This window comes from Hetaerina americana, unplaced genomic scaffold (genome assembly GCF_022747635.1).
Source record: "Hetaerina americana unplaced genomic scaffold, ioHetAmer1.1.p SCAF_1, whole genome shotgun sequence".
Classification (NCBI taxonomy): domain Eukaryota; kingdom Metazoa; phylum Arthropoda; class Insecta; order Odonata; family Calopterygidae; genus Hetaerina; species Hetaerina americana.
Window position 1 is genome coordinate 119,514,260 of NW_027286069.1, and position 25,069 is coordinate 119,539,328.

General features: G+C 36.7%; 1 protein-coding gene across 2 annotated transcripts; it reads right to left on the minus strand.

The window, feature by feature from the left end:
* Positions 1–32: 32 nt before the first annotated feature.
* On the minus strand, positions 33–23,720 carry LOC139696224 (leukocyte receptor cluster member 8 homolog). 2 transcript variants are annotated; one of them, XM_071594905.1, is made up of 15 exons: positions 23,248–23,720; positions 23,116–23,173; positions 22,993–23,035; positions 21,321–21,581; positions 16,626–17,014; positions 15,708–15,955; positions 13,415–13,558; positions 11,500–11,790; positions 9,999–10,181; positions 9,054–9,218; positions 7,107–7,419; positions 6,269–6,403; positions 5,853–6,066; positions 5,525–5,732; positions 33–4,316 (listed from the first exon to the last, which is right to left on the minus strand). In XM_071594905.1, the coding sequence occupies exons 1-15, from the start codon at positions 23,325–23,327 to the stop codon at positions 4,157–4,159; spliced, it is 2,892 nt and encodes a 963-aa protein (XP_071451006.1). In that variant the 5' UTR covers positions 23,328–23,720; the 3' UTR covers positions 33–4,156. The 2 variants fall into 2 exon arrangements, with proteins under 2 accessions (XP_071451006.1, XP_071450998.1); XM_071594897.1 differs by having other exon boundaries at positions 9,054–9,221.
* Between the last annotated feature and the right edge of the window lie 1,349 nt (positions 23,721–25,069).

Below are 25,069 nucleotides of genomic sequence, written 5' to 3' on the forward strand. Positions count from 1 at the left end.
ATTACATAATAAACATATACAAAATGTATATATAAATATTTATTGAAAATGAAAATAGAAATATTTACATGTAATAATATCTGTATGTCCTTCTGTTCATTTTGTAATTTACAAGCTAATTTGTACTTCATATTTCATCATTTGTAGGTCAAAGATCAATTTCATAAGTGAAGTAGGCACCTAAAAGCTACCTCAAGGAGGAAGAATTAAAAAAAAAAAAATGTCAAGGGGCACAATATTTTAAAAGGAAAAATTCTGCTAACTTATATACAACAAATTATGCTTCATGGATTCACCTTGGAAAGTATAATACCATACATTGGCAAACAACACAATGGTGGTTGAAACTTGGGGACAGCAATTCTTACATAACAAACAGGAAGGAAACAGGTTATGAGATCATTTAAATGCATTATAAAACACATCTATCATTTTTCCACATCTGGTGAAAAAAAGGAACAACAGAGCCTAACATTCATTATCAATTGGTTAATTCCATTTGGAAGAATGCATACCTCTTCGATGAATGGTGTCACAAGTATTATCTGAATGTCTTCTCAAGGTTGCCCTGTCAATGCACATACCTTTCTATTTTGTAGTCAACATCATATTCACTTAACAATTTGAATTGAGAACTGGCATAGGAATTGCAGCAAACACACTATCATTTTAATGATGGTGAACAAATGGGAGCAATTATATTTCATAAAGTATATTTAATGGCAATTCAGCAGGATGTTATTTGATAAACGACACCAAAACATGGCATTGTAGAGTATGAGCGGGAAGGAAGGACTCGCATATGATGGATACTTAAAACCAAATTATTTAAAGATAATGATCAGTGAGTTTCTCAGCCACTTGCCAGTATCTCTAACAATAAAAATAAAAGTTATACAAAAAAATGGGACCTGGCATCAACACAATGTGTTACATGGGACTTGAAAATATTGGAGGTTAATATTTACTACTGATTCTCATTGACGGTCTATACAATGTAAATGAAACTAAACATGGCAATTAATAATATGTGCAATCATATTTACACAAAATCTTTTAAATGGCAGCCAAAACTGGGAGATAATGAAGTGAGGTGAGTGCAGAGTGAGACTGGGATCCACCAGAAGATGTTGCCACGCTCTTCTTCCCTGAACTGGTCCAACCTATCTTCTTCAAACGTTGAAATCCTTTTGAGTGAGCATAAAATGATGAAATAAACAGCATTCACCCACATGCATTCACACATATTTAAATTACATTCACACCGAAAGAGCATAAACAATAATTATCCATGTGCAACGACCTCAGTCACGCTCCATTCATACACACAACAGTCAAGAGCAAAGAGAGTTGAAAACAGATGCGACTGCTCACAGCTTTTGTATGGTTTCCTGGAAACAAGAATGACAATTATAGGATGCACAAAACACTCTGTTGAAACATAAAGAAAAGTGATGGAAGCAAACACTAACAGGAAGCCTTCGGGGCTAACAAATCAACTAGGAAGCATGGGGAGGAGCCACACGTGAAGAGGGAGCAAGTGATAAAATAATTTATACCATATTAGAAAATGACTTTGATCATTACTTACGTTTCCTCCAAATTAAAGGAATATTACTTAGTTAACTATAAATGAATTTCCAGTCCTAACAAATGATTACGGGGTAACTGCTAGATAGATTTGCTAATGGTTTTACTCGCTGCAGCAGGACAACTTTAGATAACTCTCGCAGCCCTGAACGATGAACACTTTTAAGACACTATCACCTAACAGTTAAGTTTTCTCTGACTTGTGACTCTCATTACTTATTAAGCAATAAATCAGTTTTTGGTCAGAGGTAATAATTAGCAGTCCAAGCAAGGAAATTACAAATGACAAAATGTCAATAACGAATGAAAATGGAATGAGTGTGAACTTCTTTATAATTCACAACACTTCACTACTCGCTAATTCTCCCTGCGAAGAAAAAAATCCACCACAAAATCAACTACTCGTAAGACGAGGACGAAGAAAAACAAATTTCTGGATACTCTCTGACTACCACGACAAACTTTTTAAGTCACAACCTGTATCATTCAAAGGTTATAGGGAAATAGGAGGGTGAGGATGATCAATTTTTCCAGGACACCAGAATTCCTCTGCCTTTCAGTTAAGCTAAACTTATGTTATCATTCCGATGATATAACTTCCACAAAACTCATCCATTGAGAACCAAAAGGGATATAAATGAATGTTTTAAAATATTTTGGACACAAGATGCGTAGATTTGAAATAAATTTGAATTAGGCACCAAGCCATCACTGAAAAAGCAGAGTAACACATATACTTTGCCAATGCTTCTTTCTGGAACATCGGAAACTGGCTGTTATCTTCACTTCCTCTTCACCCTATCCACAGACAACTCCTAATTCCGCACTACATACCATCGAAAATAGAATGTTTCTCACAATATTTTTTTAAGCTCACTTCGTAACTAGCTCTTTACTCTCGACCAATACACACGAACTTTCCTCAGATATTTTTTATCTTCCAACTCCAATTCTTCCTCTCGGCTGCATCTTCATTACCTGGACCCATTTCCCTACAAGCAATACAAGCATTTTCTTTACTCCGGAACTACTTCTCTTCTTTGAAGAACCCTCGTTTGCTATCACGAAGAGTAGCCTATTTGCAATCACTACCCACTCTTCTAGATGAGAGGCAAATATATTTCCTATCTAGATGCAATTCTGGATCTTTCTTCATTCTCAATAACATACATCTTTCTTCTACTTGAAACACTGGAACCATCTACCTTCTGGCTGGAACACTGCAACCCTCAAATCTTCTGCCTGGAACACTGGAACCATCTATCTTCTGCCTGGAACACCGGAACCATCTATCTTCTGTCTGGAACCATCTATCTTCTATCTGGAACACTGGAACCATCTTTCTTCATTCCGCAACACAGCAAAAATTTTCTTCTGTCTCGCTGAGCACTGGAACCACCTCTATCTAGACTGCCAAAATGGAATAATCTGTCTGCTGGAACCCTGGAGCTATCTTTCTTCTGGCAGGAACACTGGAACATCTTCAGGGTGAAACAATGGAACTAAGTATTTTCAAGCTGGAACACCAGATCATTCTCCTATGGACCTTTAAAACTGCCTTCTTTGATTTGGAACTGTCAAAATTTGTTTACCTACCCTCCTCATAGGTAATTTTGTCATCGCTTATCAAATGAAGCCTGATCATTAAAAACCATTTATATTTTTCAGATAAAATGATGGACCAAAATATTTGTTGCACGTACATACTTCTTTCAGCAGCAATCATCAATAACTTCTTTGATGCTGTTGACCTAATCCAGGATTTAAACCAATAATATTTGATGATGATATGAGGCTTCAGAAGCTTTATATTCATATGATCTTTATAAGCCTTAAACACAAGTGGAATTTTCAAAGGTTAGGCGAAAAAATTCTTCAAAAATCATTCATTGATGGTTAAAATATTTTGCCGACATCCCAGGCCTTGCTGTCAACTCATGCAAGGGTCTGGTGTGTACCGATGGATAGTAAAGATGTCCTGATGAAGATCTTGTAGATTTACACATGAACTTACTTTCCCAATCGCCAGTCACATGGCACTAAATGCCTTCGTCAGAAACTTAAAATCCAGTCTTTACCTATGGCCACATTTCACAGGATTTCTGTATTATTAACAATCTGATCTTTACGCAACTGCTTGGCTTCTCGACATCCTGATACATATTTCACCTACATCACCAATACCTAACCATGCCAAAAGTCCAACTGCCACATCTTAAATCCAACTTATTTATCTGTAATGATGAACACTTTTCTGTGATGCTAATGACTTTTTCCTCAAATAAAATTTATGTTTGGAAACTTGAGTCAAGTGTTACCCTGAGAGACAAGTAGTCACTTGTCGAATATCTACTAATCCTTGTAACTGTCCCACCTTCACGAAAGGCATAATTGGAATTAACCCGTTGTTAGGCTTTCCAGAAGATCCACAAATGCACTATCAGGAAGAAATTTCAAAAAGATATACTACCAAGGCAGCAGAGGGGAATCTCATTCTATCGTATGGGTGGTGGAGGTTTAAGGAAAATGCAGAGATTTTTTTGGCTCTCTCGTGACAAGGAGGAATTCAGAGGTTAGGGAGGACAGCCATTGAGGCTTTGCAGTCTATTTTCTCCCCATCCTCTGAGTAAATTAGGGAGAATGGGGCAGCAAAATCACGGAAGTCCTTCTCAGATTCAAATGCCAACTCCTGGGCAACAAAGATCACGGGCAGGTACTGTCGATAACTGGTAGGGCGACGAAGCAATCCACGGCATTTCAGTCCATGGATATATGGTTCCGAAATTAGGAAGAGAGAGGCAAGGTTAGAGGAAATTCAAGATGCACAAATATACAAGAAAACAATTTTTTTAAACCAACCTGCAAAATAAGAGAACCTAGATTAGACAATTTCAGAGAACATTTCAAAACTGAGCAATTAAAGAGAATCACATAGTAATTTCATACATGTCATTAATTCAGGCTTAAAATTATTAGTAATTAAATTTTTATCGAAGTCTTTTATGAAGAATGTTCACGTTAAGTGAAAGCTTCTGACAGAGCAAGAATGTTATATGGAAAACCAATTACCGATAGGCCAAAAAATTATAAACCGCCAACAACATGACTTGCAAAACAAATTTATTGCCAACCATAGCATTAGCTTAACTTGCCATGCAGAGCATTAGAGAAATTGTATCGTTGCTGCATTAGCACTCAGCATTACAAGTTCTTCTTTGATCAATCTGATAATTGGAAAAATACTGACATAGAGAATTCATAGGCAGTGAAATTTCTTGCTTAAACATGATAAATCTGAAAATGGGGTGAAAAACCACACACTTTTCCGGATATTACCAACCAGCCATTGAGTTATATTTTATCGTAATAAATAGTGGTTTCTAAAGAAGTCTCAAAATGAAGGGCATGTTTTCTATGCCTCATGCATGATTCTGGTCAGAGCATATGGAAGTAGACATACATAGAGAATGCCATTATTTAAAACTATTTTAGTAGGGTTAACAGTGCTTACCCATTTCACATATTTTAACTCAACCGGGCAAAAAACTAGGGAATTTTAACTTTTAAATCCATTTTCATAATATAAGGTCTTTATTGAAGTTGAAATATACTAATGTCGACCATTTCTCCACATAATCCCCAAGTTTGAGATATTAAGTTATTATATACAACATCAGATAATATTTTGCAAGGAAAGACACCTGGGAATACCCTAGGGAATTTCATCAAAATGAAATAATCACACAAAACCCTAGTCTAGCTCTTCAAAATCATTTATGAAAATAAAGGCTATACCCCAAACTTCTTACACAATAGTTAGCCAAAAAAATTCATTTATATTCAAATGACAATGGACAATGTGGAATTCAACTAACCAATTTACTCTTTTCATACCAACACTTTTAACGTGGCCCATGAGTATGGGCCTACTCACGCTTTTATCATTGTCTTGAGAGCAGCTTTCCTTTCCCGAGCAGCAAACCAATCTATTAAATACCCTCCCATGCGTGGAGCCAGCCGATAAAGCACAAAGAATGTGTGGTAGTTTCCCAAACTCCAGGCAGAGCGAAGGGCCAGTGCATGGGCTATGCACTCATGTTTTTTATCTGGCTCACTCAGAGATGCCAGAGTAGTCGTGAGGTCTGAGAAACAACATAAGTTAATTAGGAAAAATTAAGACTAAAAGCATTTTAAAAAAAAACCAGGACAAAAATATACCAAATAGATAGAAGGAAAAGCTACATAAAAGTCACCAAACTAACCAAGAGTATTTTTAGTGAAGACATAATACAATATACGATAGGCAGTGAACTCCAAGCTTCCTTCCACATGTCGCTGCGTACTGGGCAGTTCACCATAAAGCATCTTAAGTTGTGACTGGCACTGATTGAACTCTTCATGGTCCCCTTTCTCAAGAGCTATTCGGGCATGTGTCTCGTACACAGACATTGTAAAGCTGTCTCTTACACCTTGCACCTATTAACCAAAAAGCAAATAACTTCAGTTGCAGTCAACTGAGGAATTTTTACAAATTACTGGCTAAAAGATTCCTTCCTCAGTTCTTCTTAGAGGTTTATGGTTAGACTACAAATAAATTAAGATAATACGGTTCATCACAGAAGGGAAATAACCACACACATATACTTTTAGGGGAAAAATACAATAAATGAAAACATACAGTGAGATCTTGACGAATGGATTTCAGCTGATCACACGCATAGCGATAGTCTTGGAATTTGACCCATCGCTCCTTCACCCGTGCCAAGGAGAGCCTAAGCACTTCTACGGGCCTAACAGAAGATGCATCGGGAGCCTGAAAATCAAATTAAAAGTGTCTGTTAAAATTTTGCCTCCTTATTTAAATCACAAAATATTGACCCATGAAAGATGTGATTTGTACATTTTCTTTGAGTATTCTAACGATTAATTTTAATGTGGAAACAAATCCTTCTCAGGTCTTCTTAGAGGTTTAAGAGTTTCTTCAAGCAAAATTAAGACATTTTGCATCATCACAGAAGGAATATATAATCAAAGATACCAGTATCACAATATATGAGTAAATGGAATTTATATCACATTCTACTGGTACATACAATTTTTAAAAATAATCAGAAAAAATAAAAACTGCATGACTAACATTTAAAGAGGCTTCACATAACAATTACACACTTTTTGCAGACTACTATGTAAAAATAAGATGGTCTCAAATATGGTCATCCTTGGATTCAAACAGTCACGCAAAAATAAGTGAATGGCAATAAACCAGGATAATTTTCTGGTTAGATATCAAGCATATTACTTTAAATTCATTAATTTTATGCATTCCCTTCTAGATCCAAGGTAAAAACTTTCCAACATAATGAATAGGCAAACCAACATCAATTTACAATTCCAACATATTCAGGTAAAAAAAATTTAATCTCATTCTTTCACATCCAGACCCAGTTACATAGTCATACTCTCTCTTCCAATAAAAAAAAAATATAAACTCAAAATATTTCAAATGATTCACTCACAGATGTTAGCCTAAGATAAGGCTTCTCCACATCACGACACGTTCCCACCACATGGATATCGGACCAATCCAAGTCACCTGAAGCATCTTCAATGAAGCCACCAGACGGTGAGGAACTGGAGGAGGGCAATGGCGGCAGGGCAAGGCTGAGGGGTCCGTTGCGCCGGCGCTTAACTGGAGGAGTGGAGGGGGAGGACGGCACAGACTGACTTTTGAGCCCCAATCCACCAAACCTAGCTGCCCTCTGCTGCAGCCTCTCTTCATCCTCTTCAACTGTCATGCGCCCATACTCGGAGTAGTAATGAGGCTTGTTTCTACAATTATAAAACATCACACCGTCAGTGCTTTGGGACAGATAAATTGAAGAAAACATCTTTTTCACAAAAAAATCCATGAATAGGAATTACAAAATGATATTCCAAAACTTGAAAATTAGTAATATAAGGAAGTGGAGGAACCAACCAATCAGTAACATAACTTATTGAGTACATAGCACATGAGAGGAAATTAAAATTTAAAGAAATGAAAAGCTCCCATAGTTTTCTCCATAGCAGAAAATCCAAATACCAGATTATGGTAGACTAATTAATCAAGAAATAATAGCTGATCTATAACATGACTGATTTCCCTTCAATTATATAACCTCCCTGGCCATGGAAATTAGAAACATTATGTGCTTTCCATCGTACACTATTGACAACTTATCCATGCGCTCCGTTATTCAATTTAGTGTAACAGCCCATTTCCCCTATCAAAGCACTCCAGGGCTGGCAAACATCAATGATCAACCTCTTTCCCTTTGATCGCTTTAACACCCATAACACTGACAGATACAACATTTATGCAGGGTAATGAATGGCATTACTACATTTCCAATGTTTTAACTAAATTCTCAGGATGCAATTTTTGTAAACAAATCAGCAAACCATCTTTGAATTTCCCACATGCTAAACTTTGCAAACAACCGAGTTTCAACATACAGTGAAACCTGCATTAACATCTACCCATATTCAAAAATCACCTTATCAAGTGGCAGTTTTTCATAGAACCAACCTCCTCATCAACCACACAACCAGGTGAACTTCCACTCCTGTCACTCACCAAGTCCCCCCCCGCCCCCATCTTCTGGCCAGTATTATGCCTCTTGTGCAAAAACCAATTAATCATAACCCTTGATATAAAAATAGAAAAACCTTTCCACTAGTCTCCCAGTCAACATCTTTTCGTGCGCATGAAAAGACCCATATTTCCTTTCAAATTTCGTTAAACTAAGGTACCAAACTTGAAGATGTACATGAATACTGTGGGTACTACTCAGCAATGGCTTCACTACAATCCTTTGGTTAGTTAACAGAAATTATTGGATTAAAGGGATTAAACCATTAAAAAAACATTATCATATAATTGGAATTTTAAAGGATTCTAAATTAATTTTTACATATTATACCAATTACTACCCGATTTCAAAACAATTTTGTCACAAGCATTTCTTTAAAAAATTGACTGGATGCTCATAACTTCACAACAGTCCCAAGTATCCATATTAGCTGATTGAGATTTAACCACAATTGCACTAACAATAAAGTCAACACGTATTAAATAAAAGTTACGACAACCAAATAGTACTTAATACAGTGAATATTTTGGCATTAACAATTTTTGTCTTTTTGATAGGATATTCAGGGAATGAAGAAGGGTGGAGAGAAACCCCGAGTCTGCATTAGCCTACTGTTCATGAAAGGTCTCAGTTTAACGTCCCACCCAAGAGACTGCATACTTCTTCCCTTGAAATTCCCTCCACACAGCATTTCAAATGGGAGGGATTGGGACACCATCATGCCACCTCTGGGATTCGAACCTGGTTTCTTACGTCAGGAAGTCAGCACATAAACCACTGCACTTTCCGCATCCCCAATACTTCTTGCTGCAAATATCCTAAAATACTCACGTCTTTGGCTGCTGCTTCCCTTGCTTTCCTCTAATCTTATTCGTCCCCCTTGAGCCTTTACTTTCTCCACGAGAATCTGAAAATCTCTGCTGCTGTTGCCTGCCGTGCCCTTTGCTCCCTCTGACGAGGGGACGGTAATTTTCATCACTACTCGAAGAACTGTCACTACTTGAGGAGAAAAAACATGGTAATTTGAGGATTTAAACTTAAATTAGCTAAAATTACAAAAAATTATATTTTTTAAGACAAGGAAATTTAAATGCATGAAATAAATTTATACCCTGCGGAAGGGCAAAATGATTAATGTCAAAAACATCAATCAATGCACAGAAAAACGAAGCTACTTAATGTGATCAAGAGAAGAGTTGTGAAATGCCCAAGCCACTACTGGTTGAGTTAAAATCAATGCGGACTACTGATTCATTGCTAATCTTACTTGGCATATTTACATTTACTTAGGATAAATTTCACGACTGTACTTAGTCATACTAGCCTGCTGCATTTACCCACCAACACCCACACTCACAACATGTTGCACATCATACGAGTCACAGAAATCACCTTTCCCCCCCCCCCCCCCCAAACGCATGACAAGCGCAACAATATCTTAATTATGCCATGCATTTAAGTTAAGAAGGTCTACCAATATTGTCTTGGGACTGGGGGTAGAGAGAAAGATGTCAGAATTTAGCCTAGATGGATTTCAAAGCGCAGTCATAACAATTTATTCCTTTTCACGACTAACAACTAACTTACACATCCAATTTAGATGCAATCATTTTGATAAATATATAAAATGTTTCATCTTTGCTTAAAATTGTGAGGAAAACAAATGGAATACCCGATGAGATGAACTCAAGGTAATTTCCCCATTAGATTCAATTCCATCGGAGGGGATTGGATCTGATGGAATTTACAATTAATGATAATAAATAATTCATTAACCTTCTTGTTCTTCTTCGGTTCCTGGCTGGACTTCCAGATCCTCTGCTAGAAGCCAACGATCCAGTCTTTCCTCGACTACCAAGTGATCCTCTAGCTCCTCCAACCTGGGACTGTAGAGTGGATGAACTCCCTCGGCTAACAGGCGATGATTCCAAAGGAGATTTGCTCCGAGAATTACGGGGCCTGTAATGGTTAGCATTCAATTGTTAAAACAGCGACCAAGTCTTCTACAGCTCACTGGGATAAAATAGCTGGATATTTTTTAAGCCCCAAAATTATGAAGGTTAAAGTTATGTGGATGCTCAGTTCATCGAACACCATGTTATAGTACTGACATTCCTGCACGGGTTGCTGCTCAGTACATGGGAGTGACAAGTGCATTACTTAAATACAAATCATTATGTTGAACTACTAAAATTTGATGCATAGAAATCGAGCGATGAACAGTTGATGAAGCGGGAATTCCAAAATCAGATTGGCAAAATTTCCCAGACAACTGGAAATGGTGACTCAAAAGATGTTGGCACACTTTCACATGATAAAAAAAAAGAACATGATTATGAAGGTGTACCCAAACTGTGAATCTTTTTTATGTGCTCATGAAACAAATACAATGACACTAATTAATGCTATAAAACAATTTACAGAGAAAAAATAGCTAGTGAGCAAACATCATTGGGAAAAGATATGTCAAGCAGGAAATAATAGTACAGTATTGTCTTTGCTGAAATACCATAAATAAACCAATACATACACACTAATTTAAGTTCTTTAATTGCACCAAAATATTACCACTTTTCTACCAAATTTGTCTCCGTGCATTGAGAATGTAATGTAGAAAATTTGAAATCACTGATCAAACTGTCAAAAAAAATTAGTTTGTATTGGAGCGAAAATACATGGATTTCAACTAATGCTGAAATTTAAGTTCAGAATTACCTGCATCACTAGGGGACTTCAAGGATTTACAAAAATGTACTTTGCAGTACCACAGTCTCTCTGCCAAAATTAAACTTTAAAGCTTCAAAATTTACCAACAATCAAGCATTTAAGAAAATATTCCATCATTATTCATTTCAACATCTCTGGAGGTCCTAAGACCCTAATCAGGAAACCTTAACTCGAGAATTGGTTACCCAGTGGTGGAAGGGCAACCAGAGGGAAGATCTGACCCACAAGGTTTACGCTAGTATATGCAGCAGACTAAGGGAACTGTCATGAGTGTACACCAACCTCTGTGATATGTACATGGAAAAATCGTTTTTGAGAAACGTGGCATAAAATGTTAACTTCTGAAGGACTATTTTCAATGCTGAAAAGCAGCTCTAATGCATTGAAAAATTTCTTATAACTTGCCCATAATTTTCCCTTTTTAGCCACATCTTGATAAATGAACACATTGGTTTTAATGTGCAAAATGACAAATATACAATGACCATCCAACACAATGAAAAAGAATCATCAGTAGAATGAGTCTGTAATTGGTAAGAGGAGAACACACCTGGCAATCATTCTGGACACTCCAACCTTAAAAGGAACAATTGAGCCTTTCTTCTGGGAATTGGAGAGGAGAGCAGAGGATGAGGGGGAAGATGCAGTCGATGAGCATGAAGGAGGAGGGGTCGAGGTCAGAGGAGGCGGCGGAGGAGGAGGCAAGGAAAGGGTTATCTGCAGAGGAGGAGAGGTGTCGGCTTTCTTCTGCCCACCTCCCATTGTTTTCTGGGATTCAGCAGATGAAGATGCAGTATTGTACGAGTTTTTAATATCACTTAACATTCTCTCACTGTGTATGCTGCAAAGAAAAAAAAAATGTCTGCAGTAAATTAGATGTCACAACATAACAAAATCAACAATTTTTATCAGCTTGACAAAAGGCTGTACAGGCCAATATAGAATAAGCCCACTTCGTCCCCACATTAAGTCAATAAATACCTCAACAATCTGTGCACTAGATTTGTCTCTTGGAATCTTTCAACAAAAAATTTTCATAATTAATGATGTACATAATTTTAGATGATGACTGCACATTTGACACAAATACACCCTGATATATATTTCTAATGAAATCTTTAAAACCATTCCCCGAAACCTTTTACCAGTTACAAAACCTCAATGACCTATTTCAGGAATATTTTGGATGTTTCACGGGTAACACAACACAAATAAATTACCTCCACTGAAAAATTTAATATCTAGCACAAAAAATTGTGTTTGAATATTCTCTATAATGTGGGAACTATATTAAACAAGGGAAAAATTTAACTAGCATTATGATTTGATGAATTAAATTTCCAAAAAATAATTATTCAGATAGAATAAAAGAAAATCCATTTTTAAATGAGGGTTCTGTAAATCAGCAAGATTGCTGCAAACAGTGTAGTTAAGGAACTAAGCTAATCTTCACAAAGGGAGCCATGACAACTTGAGACTCATCCACTGGAAGGTGTGTCCTCTAATACGAGTGAGTAACATCCACACCAAGCACAGGATACCACTGAAAATCCTGCCACAATTGAAACAGGACCCCAAGGGTCCCAAAGACACCAGCCACCACACCAACCCAATCCCTTCGACAATCAGTCACCAAAGGCTATATTTTGTAAATCCTAGCAAACAGATGCATGCTAATATTTCAATAGAACTGCCATTCACCATAGTTCTTTAAAATACCAAAATAAAGCGATCCAAATAAATACACAACGGTAATAAATGTACAATGGTATCTTACACCCGGCCTAAGTTTAAATCAACCACCAATCAACCCAAGTAACAGAAAGGAAAAATAAATACATACATTTTAATTTACATGGTTGTGTGACTGAATGAATCTAAATTGAAAAAAATTGATTTTTGGAATGATACTATAGGAGAGGTTTAGTAACATAAACACTAAAATAAAGCACTAGGGAGAAATTTAGTCGGTCTCATTAAAAAAATGCAGTAGTAACAACGGCTGTATCTCTCATAGCATTTATAGAGTAAAATACATTTTCCAAAAAGGTTGAGCTTTTATTCGAGCAAATGCAAAGAATATATTTTTCAAATTAATTACTACATTTTAAAATTTACCTTTCAGAAGACACATTTACTCTGTGCAAGGTTATCTCCAGATAATGTACATGCTTGTTATTAAGTCGCAATCACAACCAAGGGAAAATAATATGTAAACAATGACAGAGTGACCACCAGAAAATAAAAGCTAGTAATATGTTCAACTTGCACAAAATGCAATAAAAAATAAGGTAGAATGTCAATAACACAACTTTTTACTACTTTGAACTTAGACCTGCATATTTGTCAACACATTCTTCACACATCAAAATTAAAACATGGATAACTTAATATTTTAACAATATTTCTGCAAATAAGGAGCAAAAATATATTATGATTAAAACTAAAGAGCTTCAAAATGTTACCTTGGCAATGGTTCAAGATCCCAATCTTTCATCCACAATGAGCCATCGTTGGCAGCTCTCGTAATTTTTCCTTTCAGAATTATTTCAACCTGGTCTTTATCCACTGGTGTGATGCATTTACGGTAGCACCGATCTACATACTCCCTGTAAGTAGCAAAAATGTTATCCTACCAAACAATTCTTTAAAAAAAAAAATTACTATTGGGATTAACCACAACTTCATTTATATTAAATTTGAACTCATAATAAAAATGAAAAAATAATTTTAGATTATAATGTTTGAGGGTGGCAAGGCAGATGCTAAGTCACAAAATTACAAATGTAAACTAATTCTCTAAAAACTAATTAATGAATTGAATCAGTTTTTCCATTGTGCAGAATCATCAATGACTAGCTTGACTTTTTTTTTTTTTGAAATTTGAAAAAATGAATTTTTTCCCTGAAAGAAGCATTTCCTAATCCATAATTCTCTGGCCCTTTCTTCTGCAGTAAATCAGTAATAATCACGACAAAATTATTCTTCAAGTAGGTAGTTTTAGGGGTTTGTAGGGTGCGTCGACAGCTATGGTCATTTTGCACCACTGTCATAACGTAAAACTTATGTTCCTTTTAAACTAGGAATAAGTAAACAAATAAATACGAATAAATATATAAATAAATAAAATAAACAAAAAAAAAGGAAAATGCTAAAATCAAAAGCATTAAAATTATGAGCTCCAAAGCTAAAGCTGCCCCATTAAACCGGTTGACCTTAAAAAACTTAAGACTCGGTTAATAGACCCAGAGTCATCCCCTAAAATATTTTTTAAGTCTCCCCTTATCTTCAACATGTCTCTGGCCCTTTGGTATGTTGTGCATTCCGTCAGGATATGTTTTATCGTCAGGGGTTGGAAACACTCATTGCAGCGGGGCTGTTCTTTTACCTCCGCAAAGAGGTACGAATGAGTGAGGGCAGAGTGTCCTATTCTCAGGCGCGTAATCATGACCTCTTCCCTCCGAATTTTCCGGATGGAAGAGGACCATGGTGAAACGATTATTCTTCAAGAACATGTTTACACACACACACTACTTCACAGTAGATAAAATATTTGACGGGGAGAATGTACACTGGCACACCACTTTTAGATGATACCCATATTGTATGGCTACCCATCTCGTGGGAGCAAAAATTGCTTGGAATATAAGAAGCAAAGCATTAAAAAAACCCTTTAAAATAACTTTAAAACTCCTATAAACTAACACGCTACTATAGCTTGATAGCTTTTATTGTGCATTTATTTTAACAAAAGAATTTGAAACTGCGATAATAGCTCATCTATTCGTCAAGGCTTGGTTTCCTCATGCAATTCAGGCCACAGATGATCCGTATAATCACACTACTGATGGCACATGGGGATCAGAAAATATATCGACCACAGACTATGTCTAAACCAAAGAACAATCTGGAATGCTGATGAAAAGTTCATTTTCTTCCGCCTAGCAGTATAAACTTGGGGGCAATATAATGCCCGTTTACACTGCCTTATACAATTGTTAAAAAATGAATTTACTTTGCTTCTTTATGCATCTCATCTCCCACAGAGTTCACACATGAGCTCAATAAGATTGCATATTTCCAAGGTTTCATCTATAAAATTTATTATAATAATGGTATTAGATGCTACTGAACCTCCAAGAGATTGTTTTCCAACAGGTTCCTCTGCTTCTAAACACAAATTTCCTTTTTTTTCCCAAAACACAAAAAAACTATTTTTTTTTCTCCAGTCAATGCTTATAAACCTGAATAACCTTCTTTTACAAAGACAGCCAAAGACATTACTAAGGACTACAAAATAGCCTTCATCATTTGCAATAATAGATCCTTTCTTCTTTCTCCAAGAATTCATCCCATTGAAAATAGAAAATGTTTGGAACTTTGTTAATTAATGCCAATCCAAAATAAGCCCAAAATTACCCAATGAATGAATTCAATAATATTTAAGACAAGAATGTATTCATAAGGCAAGACTATTTCCCTAATCCGCAAAGCTTTCCTTATGCTGTAAAGGTACCCTTTACAGCTTAAGGAAATATTATTTAATATAATAAGTTTGGGGTTAATGTTTGTCAAACTGCTTTCATTATTAAAACTTATAAAACCATGAGACATTTGAAGGGAAGATTTGATTGGATAATAACTAAATAGAAAAATTGATGGAAGGAACGCCTTGAAACATGCAACATGACAAGGTCAAGAGGCTGATTCCAGCAAGAAGTACAAAGTTGGGTGCAGATAGAGGACACGTATACTCACTTGAGGCTAGGAGGCCAATCTCCGGCAGCCAACGCACCAATATTCTGTGGCTTGGAGGGAGACGTGGTTGTCGTGGGTGGTAGGGGAGGGGGCGGTGGTGGTGGGAGCACGGGACCTGGGGGGAGGGGAGGGTTTGAGGGTGGAATGGAGGAGGGGAGAGGAGGGAGGGAGTTTTGTGACTGGCCCATACCACCTCCTCCCATCTTCATGGCTTCACATTGCCCTGGCATCACACCATGAATTACGTCCTATAACACATGCAAACTATGTAGAGTAACATGCCATTTTAGCCATGACTCAACATGATACAACTGTTAATTAAAGTTCCTGACTCAGTTCTTCTTAGAGGACAAAAATAATTTTCATGAGCTATCAAAGCTGATTTATCATCACAGTCAGGCATTGTTAATTGAGTGGTTTATTTCTTTATAGAAGCAACATATGAAAGCTTTTTTTTGTGGAGATAAACACAAACCTGCTCTCTTCACATTCCTTTCAACATTTTTGAACTGCTGATGAGCAAGAAAATCTTCAAACTTTTCTTTGGTACCTCCTCCTGGAGTAAACTCAGGATGACCATTGGACTCTTTGTTTTTGCAATTTCCATGGCAATTCTGACATGACCTTTCAAGTCTGTTACTGTATTATAAATACACCCATGACTATTTCAATATTATTAAGAGTGGCTGGAAGGCATGTGAAGAGGGGTTCAATAAGAAATGATACAAGTGACCAGGAAGGGGGATTTGAAAGATTTGAAAATTGATGAGTATGGATAGCTTTCATCAGGAAAGGCATCTCAGTAACATTTGGCAAATCATTATTCACAGAATGTGAATAAAATTTATGGGAAATTCTGCTGGATTGTAAGAAACTATTAAAGTAGAGTTTCTAATAATAATTTAGTGGCTTACTCACCCTAGACATGCCCATTTCTCTGCCATCCTCTGCAGGATCATAATGGCCGGGGGGCGGCGGCTGGTAATGCGAAAACCTCATGCCATTTTGCTGCATCTGCACCATGTGCTGGTGCTGAACCTGCTGGTGGTTCATGCTGTTGAACATATTATCCATCGAGTGCCGCATACCATTATTGTACTGGTACGAAGCGCCCGGCTGCTGCTGCTGCATCTGCTGCTGGCCATTCTTGTTTTTCTTCCTCTTCTTCTTCCCTCCAACGGCACCTCCCTGACCACCAATGTTGCTGCTCTGCGCACACACGTTGCCACCTTCATTGCTGCCATTGTAGCCCAACCCGGGTCGTTTATTTGGCAAATTGAAGCGGACCGGTGTTATCCCGGGTGGTTCTGAAATCAAGGAGGCAAATTCCCTCAATCACCAATTCTCTGTTAACTGATACACAGCCAAGGCAAAATAACCACTTCAGAACATCTTCGAAACAACTACTGAAAAGTTTTAGATAATTTTCATTCTTAAATCAAATGAAAAGGGTTCACTGTTAATTGTGAGGCATTAATGTGGTTCAACTGAATAAAGAATATTCCCCTTGCGCAAGATTACATAATGCCGGTAACACACACTGTTATATTTATAAAATTTGGTTATCATAACATGGTTGGCAGAATATAAGGTTTCCTCATACATTCTGCAAAAAGCTACATGTCACAACCACTCAGGCGCACTACCACCTACTTTGAATAAATGCATTAATGAAAAGCATCACAGCGAAGGGTAACCTTGGCAAGATGAATGCCTGGAGGGAAAACAAAGATTACAGCAAATTACAAAAATTAAATGTTTAACTTAATTTTAGTCACATAATGAAAATGGTATGCGATACTATTTGTCAAATTTTAACTGCCAATAATTATCTCAAATGTTTAACCTATTACATAGTTGGTTTCAGCAATATTTAATATTGTGAAAGCACTGATGTGACACCAATAAATATAATTAATTGTTCCACATAACCATGATGTCGAAATAGAATATTAACATATACGACAGTGCTAAATTTAATTTCCCAATAATTACTTTCAACGTATGTATTAGGAAGACGAAATTCATGAATAGGACAGTATTCTTCAATTGCACACGATAAACATAGTAGTCCAACCAAAAGGTCTGTTGGGAAAGGGTCTTCAGAGTTAACCCAACGTTAAACATCCAATGGCATACAAAACTCACACATCAATGTAAAAGGGGGAGCCTGACCTTTTGACCCTGTGCCACTCACGACTTCCCGGTAGCCAAAAAACCAGTCGGGGAGTAACAGGCGGTGTCCAAGGGGCATACCCGGGGAAGGAACCTAGACCACCCAGTCACTAGTCCAATGCTTTAACCCTTGACTACCATATCACCATTAGTCAGGCATTGAGTAATAATATAGTAAATAATATTCATACAGACCATAATTTTCATAGTAATACTACACTTGTTATCATGATTCCATCAAAATATACACATAGATCCTGCTTTAAGAAAAACTGCAGATCGTGTTCACAATTCCTTATGTCAAACAGCACTATTACTGCCAATCGATCAAGTGTACATGGCAAAATTCAATTATGTGCAGTGAACTAGTTGACACAATTGATTTCTTATATGTTAAACAAATTTTACTCAGCATGTTTGTACCCGCCAAAGGGAATGGCTACTCAAGCAAAAATGAACAACAATCTTAAAGTCAAGTTGAAACATGCAGCAACATTTTTCTCAGTGCATTTGAAGGTCATGAAAGAGAAAAATGTTATCAACACTTGCGGACAATTTTCGACTGGTTCTGCTTATATTTCAACCTAAGAATTAATATAAACAGTAGAAATTACCGTGAATTATGTAAAGCAGCAGGGTCTCGTTGGTTCAGGGATAAGTTGAAAATCACAAATGCAGTTTACCCGTGATGAAACAACAAGCTAAAATACGTAGGGATGAATTTAGACCTCTGTTTTCAATATTGCAAGATGCAAAGAGACCATTAAAACAAAGCAGATATTCTGATATATGGTAATCATAGAATCAACTTTTTAATGCTTCAGAACAAGAATGTTAAGAACTTAATATTTAGTGGTAGTGTCAAGTCTGCAAGTCAGGTACATCACTGTGAAGAACTATTACGAGTACACAGCCAGTTTCGATGGTTTCTGGCTCAACTTTGTTGAAGTTCATGTTCATTAAATGAAGAGCGCAATGTATTTTTCCCCTGTTCTTTATATTTGAACTACTTGATTCAACGCTTAGGCATCATCACAACACCTGATGATGACGCCCAAGCGTTGAATCAAGTAGTTTAAAAATAAAGAACAGGGGAAAAATACATTGCGCTCTTCATTTAATGAACATGGCTGGTTTTGTTTTTTTATTGACAACTGATTTTGACCCCTGACTAATCAAAGAATTTTATTCGTATCTTGTGTTTGATAAAAAATTCCATTCGCTATATCCTCAAGCTTATCAAGGTGGAATTTTCCATTTTCCGAACAATTATAATGAAATTTCATTTTTATGATATTAAAAATGTAGGTCTTCGTAAAAAGGGTTCATTCAATACATTACCTGTACTTGTCATTACAAAGTAATTACATTAAAAACATTTATCATTATCCTGAGTAAAGATACAGGAATGTAGCACAAGAATATTTGCTAGAGAACCTCTATCACAAAGCAAAACAATTCTTCTGGCAAAAATTGATGTAAATAGGATAATGCTTTCCATGCCAAAAAAAAATAAATTATGTACATAGTTTATTTAAAGAAAATAATGTATATATTGTTAGGAACCGTGAATCATCTCCATATTTTCTTCTATAATAGACTGAACCAACCAGGAATGCAAGTTCAATTTTTAGAAACTAAAAAATAAATCAAAATAATTAGCTTATTTTTCAAGATATTTTCCAATTTGTCTACTGAAAGGCTGCAGAGAGACATTTGTCTCTGCTGAGGCTTTCAAATTTTTCAGATAAAGCAACACAGCATTATCATTACATAAGCTTGTAGCATGTGCAGTCACTGCCTCATTAGGTTGGTGGATGCTTCTCAATATATGATGCAACAGTTTTCCATATTTTCCCGTGACTATTTCAAATTTAGCCTGCTCTTCTTTCACTCCTTGGAGTCTCACGGAGTTTCCAAACAGTAAATAAGCAGGAGTTTAATTTACAAATTGCTGCCTGCATTGGCACAATACAACAAAGTGAGATGGCCTTTCTTTGCTTTGTGGTCAGACAATACATTCTCTTCTGCTGTTATATAGGTTTGCTTCTATATCTTTTTCTAGAAGAGACCAACCTGGTCACAGTTAAAAGCCTTTTGCAGCGGATAACCCTCAGAATATATGAGCTTTTAGAAGTCACCCAAGAAGTTCTCTGTGGCTTTTAGTCTGAGCTCGCTGCTTCACTGTGTCTCAGAATGTGGTGGATGCCGATTTTTCTCTTCAACTTCCTAAAACACCCGCGACTTTCCCTAAATACTACTTTGGCCATAATCCTTGTGTTTTCTAAATATAGTCAGCCAAAATCACTGTCGCCTTCCACAAATATGTTCCCATTGATAGCCTGGCAATTACTTTTCATCCATACCAATGAGATAGCAAATTATCGACATTATGGAGAACACATACACACAACTGTCGCATAGATGTCCATGAGATTCACACTCTTTGAACAATGTATCTCCTCAATTTTATCACCGAGGATAGAGCAAATGATAGCTGTAGACTATGTACGTGCATGCTAGATTAACCAAGTTCTTCGTTTTCAATGATTTTATTTCTCATTTCCATGGTTATTTTTATTCCCTAAAGGCTGTCTATTTGGAAATATATTGGAAAATCTTGGAAGAGAAGGAATTCCTCTCAGCTTAAGCTACCAGCTCCAATGCTTCTTGGTTAAAAACTTATATCATTAGAAAATAAAACATTGAAAAAATAATTGAAAAATCACGAGATCAAAAAACATTTTTTTCTGCTGCATAGACATACTTCTGCTGGTCAGTAAAATAATGACAAGAAGCAGCTTCATAATGGTAATATCCATAGATTTTGCAGAAGTAAAAAAAAGTAGAAAATCATGGAAGACGTTCATACTACTTCCAAATGCTTTACAGAATTAAAGGGTATGATTAAGCGCAGCATGCATAATTAACTCAACATTTTTTAGGTTGAAGATATTATACACAAAACTAAGTATAGTAGATTATTTCCTTGAATTGGAATTAAACATTTGACAAAGTTGCCCTCATATAACAGTAATGTGAGTCACTGGTCAATTCTTTTTCAACAACGAGTATTGGAATGGTGGTGTGCCTGGTGTACCAGCATCCTACCCAGGAGTGGCTATTTTTTCTGTGCTTTCTTGATTTCTCTCCAGCCATTATTTCATTCCTGAAAACCCTCTCCACCAAATTACCCTCCTATCCCTAATGGCAAAAATGACCTTCTCTCCTAGTCGCCTCCCTTAATTACTGCTCATTTGAAATTACTTTCTCTTATGCTTGAATTCAAATGGATGATTTTCAAAACTAAACAATATAACAATAAATATCGGTTAATAATCAGTAAAATCCTGAGATTGAAATACACAAATGACACATGACCACTTCCAAATTGTTCAAACCGAAACCCAAAGTCAAAATATATCCAAAGGTTCTTACGATTAAAGTGGTGCTGGTCCGGAGTGTGATAGTAGGGCATTTGCGTCCCTGGTGGCTGTGGAGGCAGGGGGGGTGGAGGCGGAGGGGGGCAGGGAGGAAGGGGCGGCAGCTCTTCTTGTTGCTGTTGCTCATCACGTCCAATCCCCCCATCGTCCACTCCCTCGCCCCCCATGTTGCCACCATTGCCTCCCTGGGAATTGTTCCCAGACTCCTGGTTACCACCTGGTGGCATACACTGGCCCATCCCACCTTGGTGATACGCTGGAAGGAGTCCAGAAAAACGAAATCAAACAAGAACCACTACTGAAATAAGCAATTCATGGTTGCTTATCTTTTGGTTAAAAACTATTTTTTGATGAATGTGGAAATTTTCAAAATTGTGAGTCTTTTTGTGTTGCAGTAATGAATGATGATGCTGGGTAGTTAAGTGTATTGTGGGTAATAACTACATAAGACATGCAAGCAAATATCTTAACTACAAAGCCTGTAACACTATCATCAAGATTAGTCGCGTTAATAATAAGAAAACCATTACTGAGTAAACATTTCTGTACCATTTATGCATTAAGTTTCAGGTAATTGGAAAATTATTCAGGTCCAAAGGGGAGCAAATTATCCAAACGTACACTATGGACACTAGAAGTACAGATCTGAAATATGTATTATTGTTTTGCAAGTTGTGGGGTGAAGCCAACGAAGGACAAAGACCAGGGTCGGAAAGAATGAGCAATTATAACTGCAGCCTGCATCTATAACCAATGAAGAAAAATATAACCAGAAAACGTGGAAGTGGCATATTGTCATGACAATTGTAACCCCTTATCCAATAAGTACAGGCCATAATTTCTTTTGAGTCAACAGGCAAAGAGAGGAATGCAGTGAAGAAGCTTCCCAAAAAAATCGGAAATCTCTCTACGTCACTCATAAATTATAAAAATGAATCTTCAAGACAATTACACCTCAGTGAGCTTACAGGATGACGTCAAATAATTAAATGAATATATTTTCACGCCTACTGTGATTTCCCCACCACCACCAAGTCAGGAAAATATTTCTGAACAATGAAAAGACTACCCAGCCAATATGTATGAGCAACTCAACAATTCGATGCATCGGATACGAAATATAAATATATGTCGATGCTCTTGGCATAACACAGTAATGTCAATTAATATACAGAAAATAATCACCAAATATGACTATGGCTCATTTAATACATAATTTAGATTAAAAATAGCTTCTATCATGCCATGACTACTATATTATTACATTTTTAATGAAAAAAACAATTTAAGGCTTCAAGTCATGGGTCAGCCTTAAAGAAGCTTCATGTTAAGGGTTGAAGGAAAAGCACGGTAAAGGTATTACACCGGTTGCTTGGCCCACAGTAAGTAGACACGAAAGAAGTAGTCATTAAAGGACTTGGAAAATATTCAAGGAAAATCCTCTATATTTGATACTAAACAGATAGGAAAATGAAGTAATCGAAACGGGTTTTCCTAGTGAAATGAAATTTAAGGCCCTCGATTCACGGAGAATTAATATACTTCATTGAGTTAGGCCGAGTATTAGTAAGACTATTTGATTAGAATGAATCTAACCGAAATATTGGCATAAATAAAGGCAACGACTAATGGATATGTTGAACATAAATGTAACCATTACTACTTACCATGATGCATTCCTCCCTGTGGTCCGTTAGGGTATCCCATTCCCTAATACATGAAAAACCGATTTCATTAATTTGATCAACTCCAATTGAGAATATCAAATATAGACTATTGCATATCCTTACCTGATCAAAATAACTGTAATTCCCGGGATGGCCATATCCTGGATGCCCGTACGGATACCTAGTATCACAGTATCATTAGTACTAGAAAATATCTAGCAATATCCCAAAATACAAATATATGCTAGTACTTACCCGCCATACGGGTTGTACATCGAATAAGGCGAGAACTGCCACGGGTTGGGAAGTGTATGATTCGGACATTTGTCCCCCATTGTGGACCAACTACCCAGTAACAACAAGATAAATCGGAAAAACCAAAATGCAAAATTTATTCTAACCAACAAGTATATCAACCCTGTAACAACTCTAATGCGAGAAAAAACGCTCACTTTAACACGTAAAGAACTATGTCCCCTTAAAATTCACTATCACCAACTACATCGACCGACGCCATTTTGACGGTGCCCAAGACATGACACGAGAGACCATGCCCTCGGCAGAACACACTTCGCTAATTAGATAAATGAGTAAATATTACTACTAGAAAAATGTGCCTACGATCTGAAATTTACGATTACGAAAGAACAGGAAAGAGAGTTACACAAATGTTAAATATTTATCCTCCATTTGCTACAACTACGACTTCATTTACCACCATTACACGAACATCCGCCGAAGTGATTCCGTATTTTACTACTGGCGACACTGATACCAATTGAAGAGTCACTATGAGCGCAATGAGCGCGAACACCCAAAATTCCCTGCAAATTTGATGACAATAAAATGTATATTAGTAATACATATTTCTGTTATAAAATTGAGAAGTGGTTACCAGGATGATATTGTTCTGACAGAATTAACCAAGAATTTTTCAATGGACCAGTTTCAATTCTTTCAGCAAAGTACTCCATGGGCGAAGGCCATATACTTTCCCTTGCGATATATTCACACTACCTGGCATTTCCTGAAATAAATTTCTCATCAACAGTAATAATTACGAAAATGTATTGCAAGTCTTCAATGTGATAATTAAGTTAATATTTATACGCACCGACACCTTCCTTCAATATATCCAGAATAATTACCGATCACTACCGGTACTTAAATTTATTTCTTTCCATTCGAATAATTGCGGATGTGGATATTGAATCAGTTGCTGTTTTGGAGGAACTGATCTTGTGAGCAAACCTAACTGACCCCTATTTTACAATGTTTTGGAATGTAGGTGATCTGCCGCATTGATATAACGTAATTTTATTTTCTCGATTAAATTTCTAGCAATATGGGCACCGATTGTCATTTTGGTTCAAAGATGTATAGGCATAGTTACTGTAAAAATCCACTCCTAAAGATATATTATGTCTTTGGTTCCAAGAATATGTTTATCCTGGTTGTTCCTTTGGTACTCGGTTATCTCTCTTATAATGGACCACCCCACACGTGAAGCCATTGCAGTAATGAGATCACTAACCGAGAGGCATATATAACACAATCAGGACGAATTAGCCTGTTTCGTAGATTTTGAAAAAGCGTCTGACAGAATGAATTGGGAAAAAGTAATGAGTATATTGCAGAAAATTGGAATAGATTGGAGGGAAAGGAGGCTAATCCGCAAACTGTACATGTCTCAGACTGCTCAGGTGCGGGTGGGAAACGGGGAGTCAGGATGGGCAGTGTTAGGAAGGGGTGTAAGGCAGGGTTGCCCATTATCACCGTTGCTGTTCAACCTGTATGCAGAGGAAATGATCAAAGAGGCATGGGAAGAACTGGAAGTATGAATGAAATTGGGCGGGGAATTCGTAAAATCAGTTAGGTTTGCTGATGATCAAGCTTTAGTTTGTCAGTCAGCCAAGGGGCTGCAAGCATTGCTGATTGAATTGGAAATTCAGTGCGACAGGTATGGGATGAGAATCAATATTAATAAAACAAAGGTTATGCGATTTTCTAGAAAGAAAAAGGCTAAGCTTAACATTAAAATAGGAGGGCAAAAACTAGAGCAGGTAGAACAGTTTAC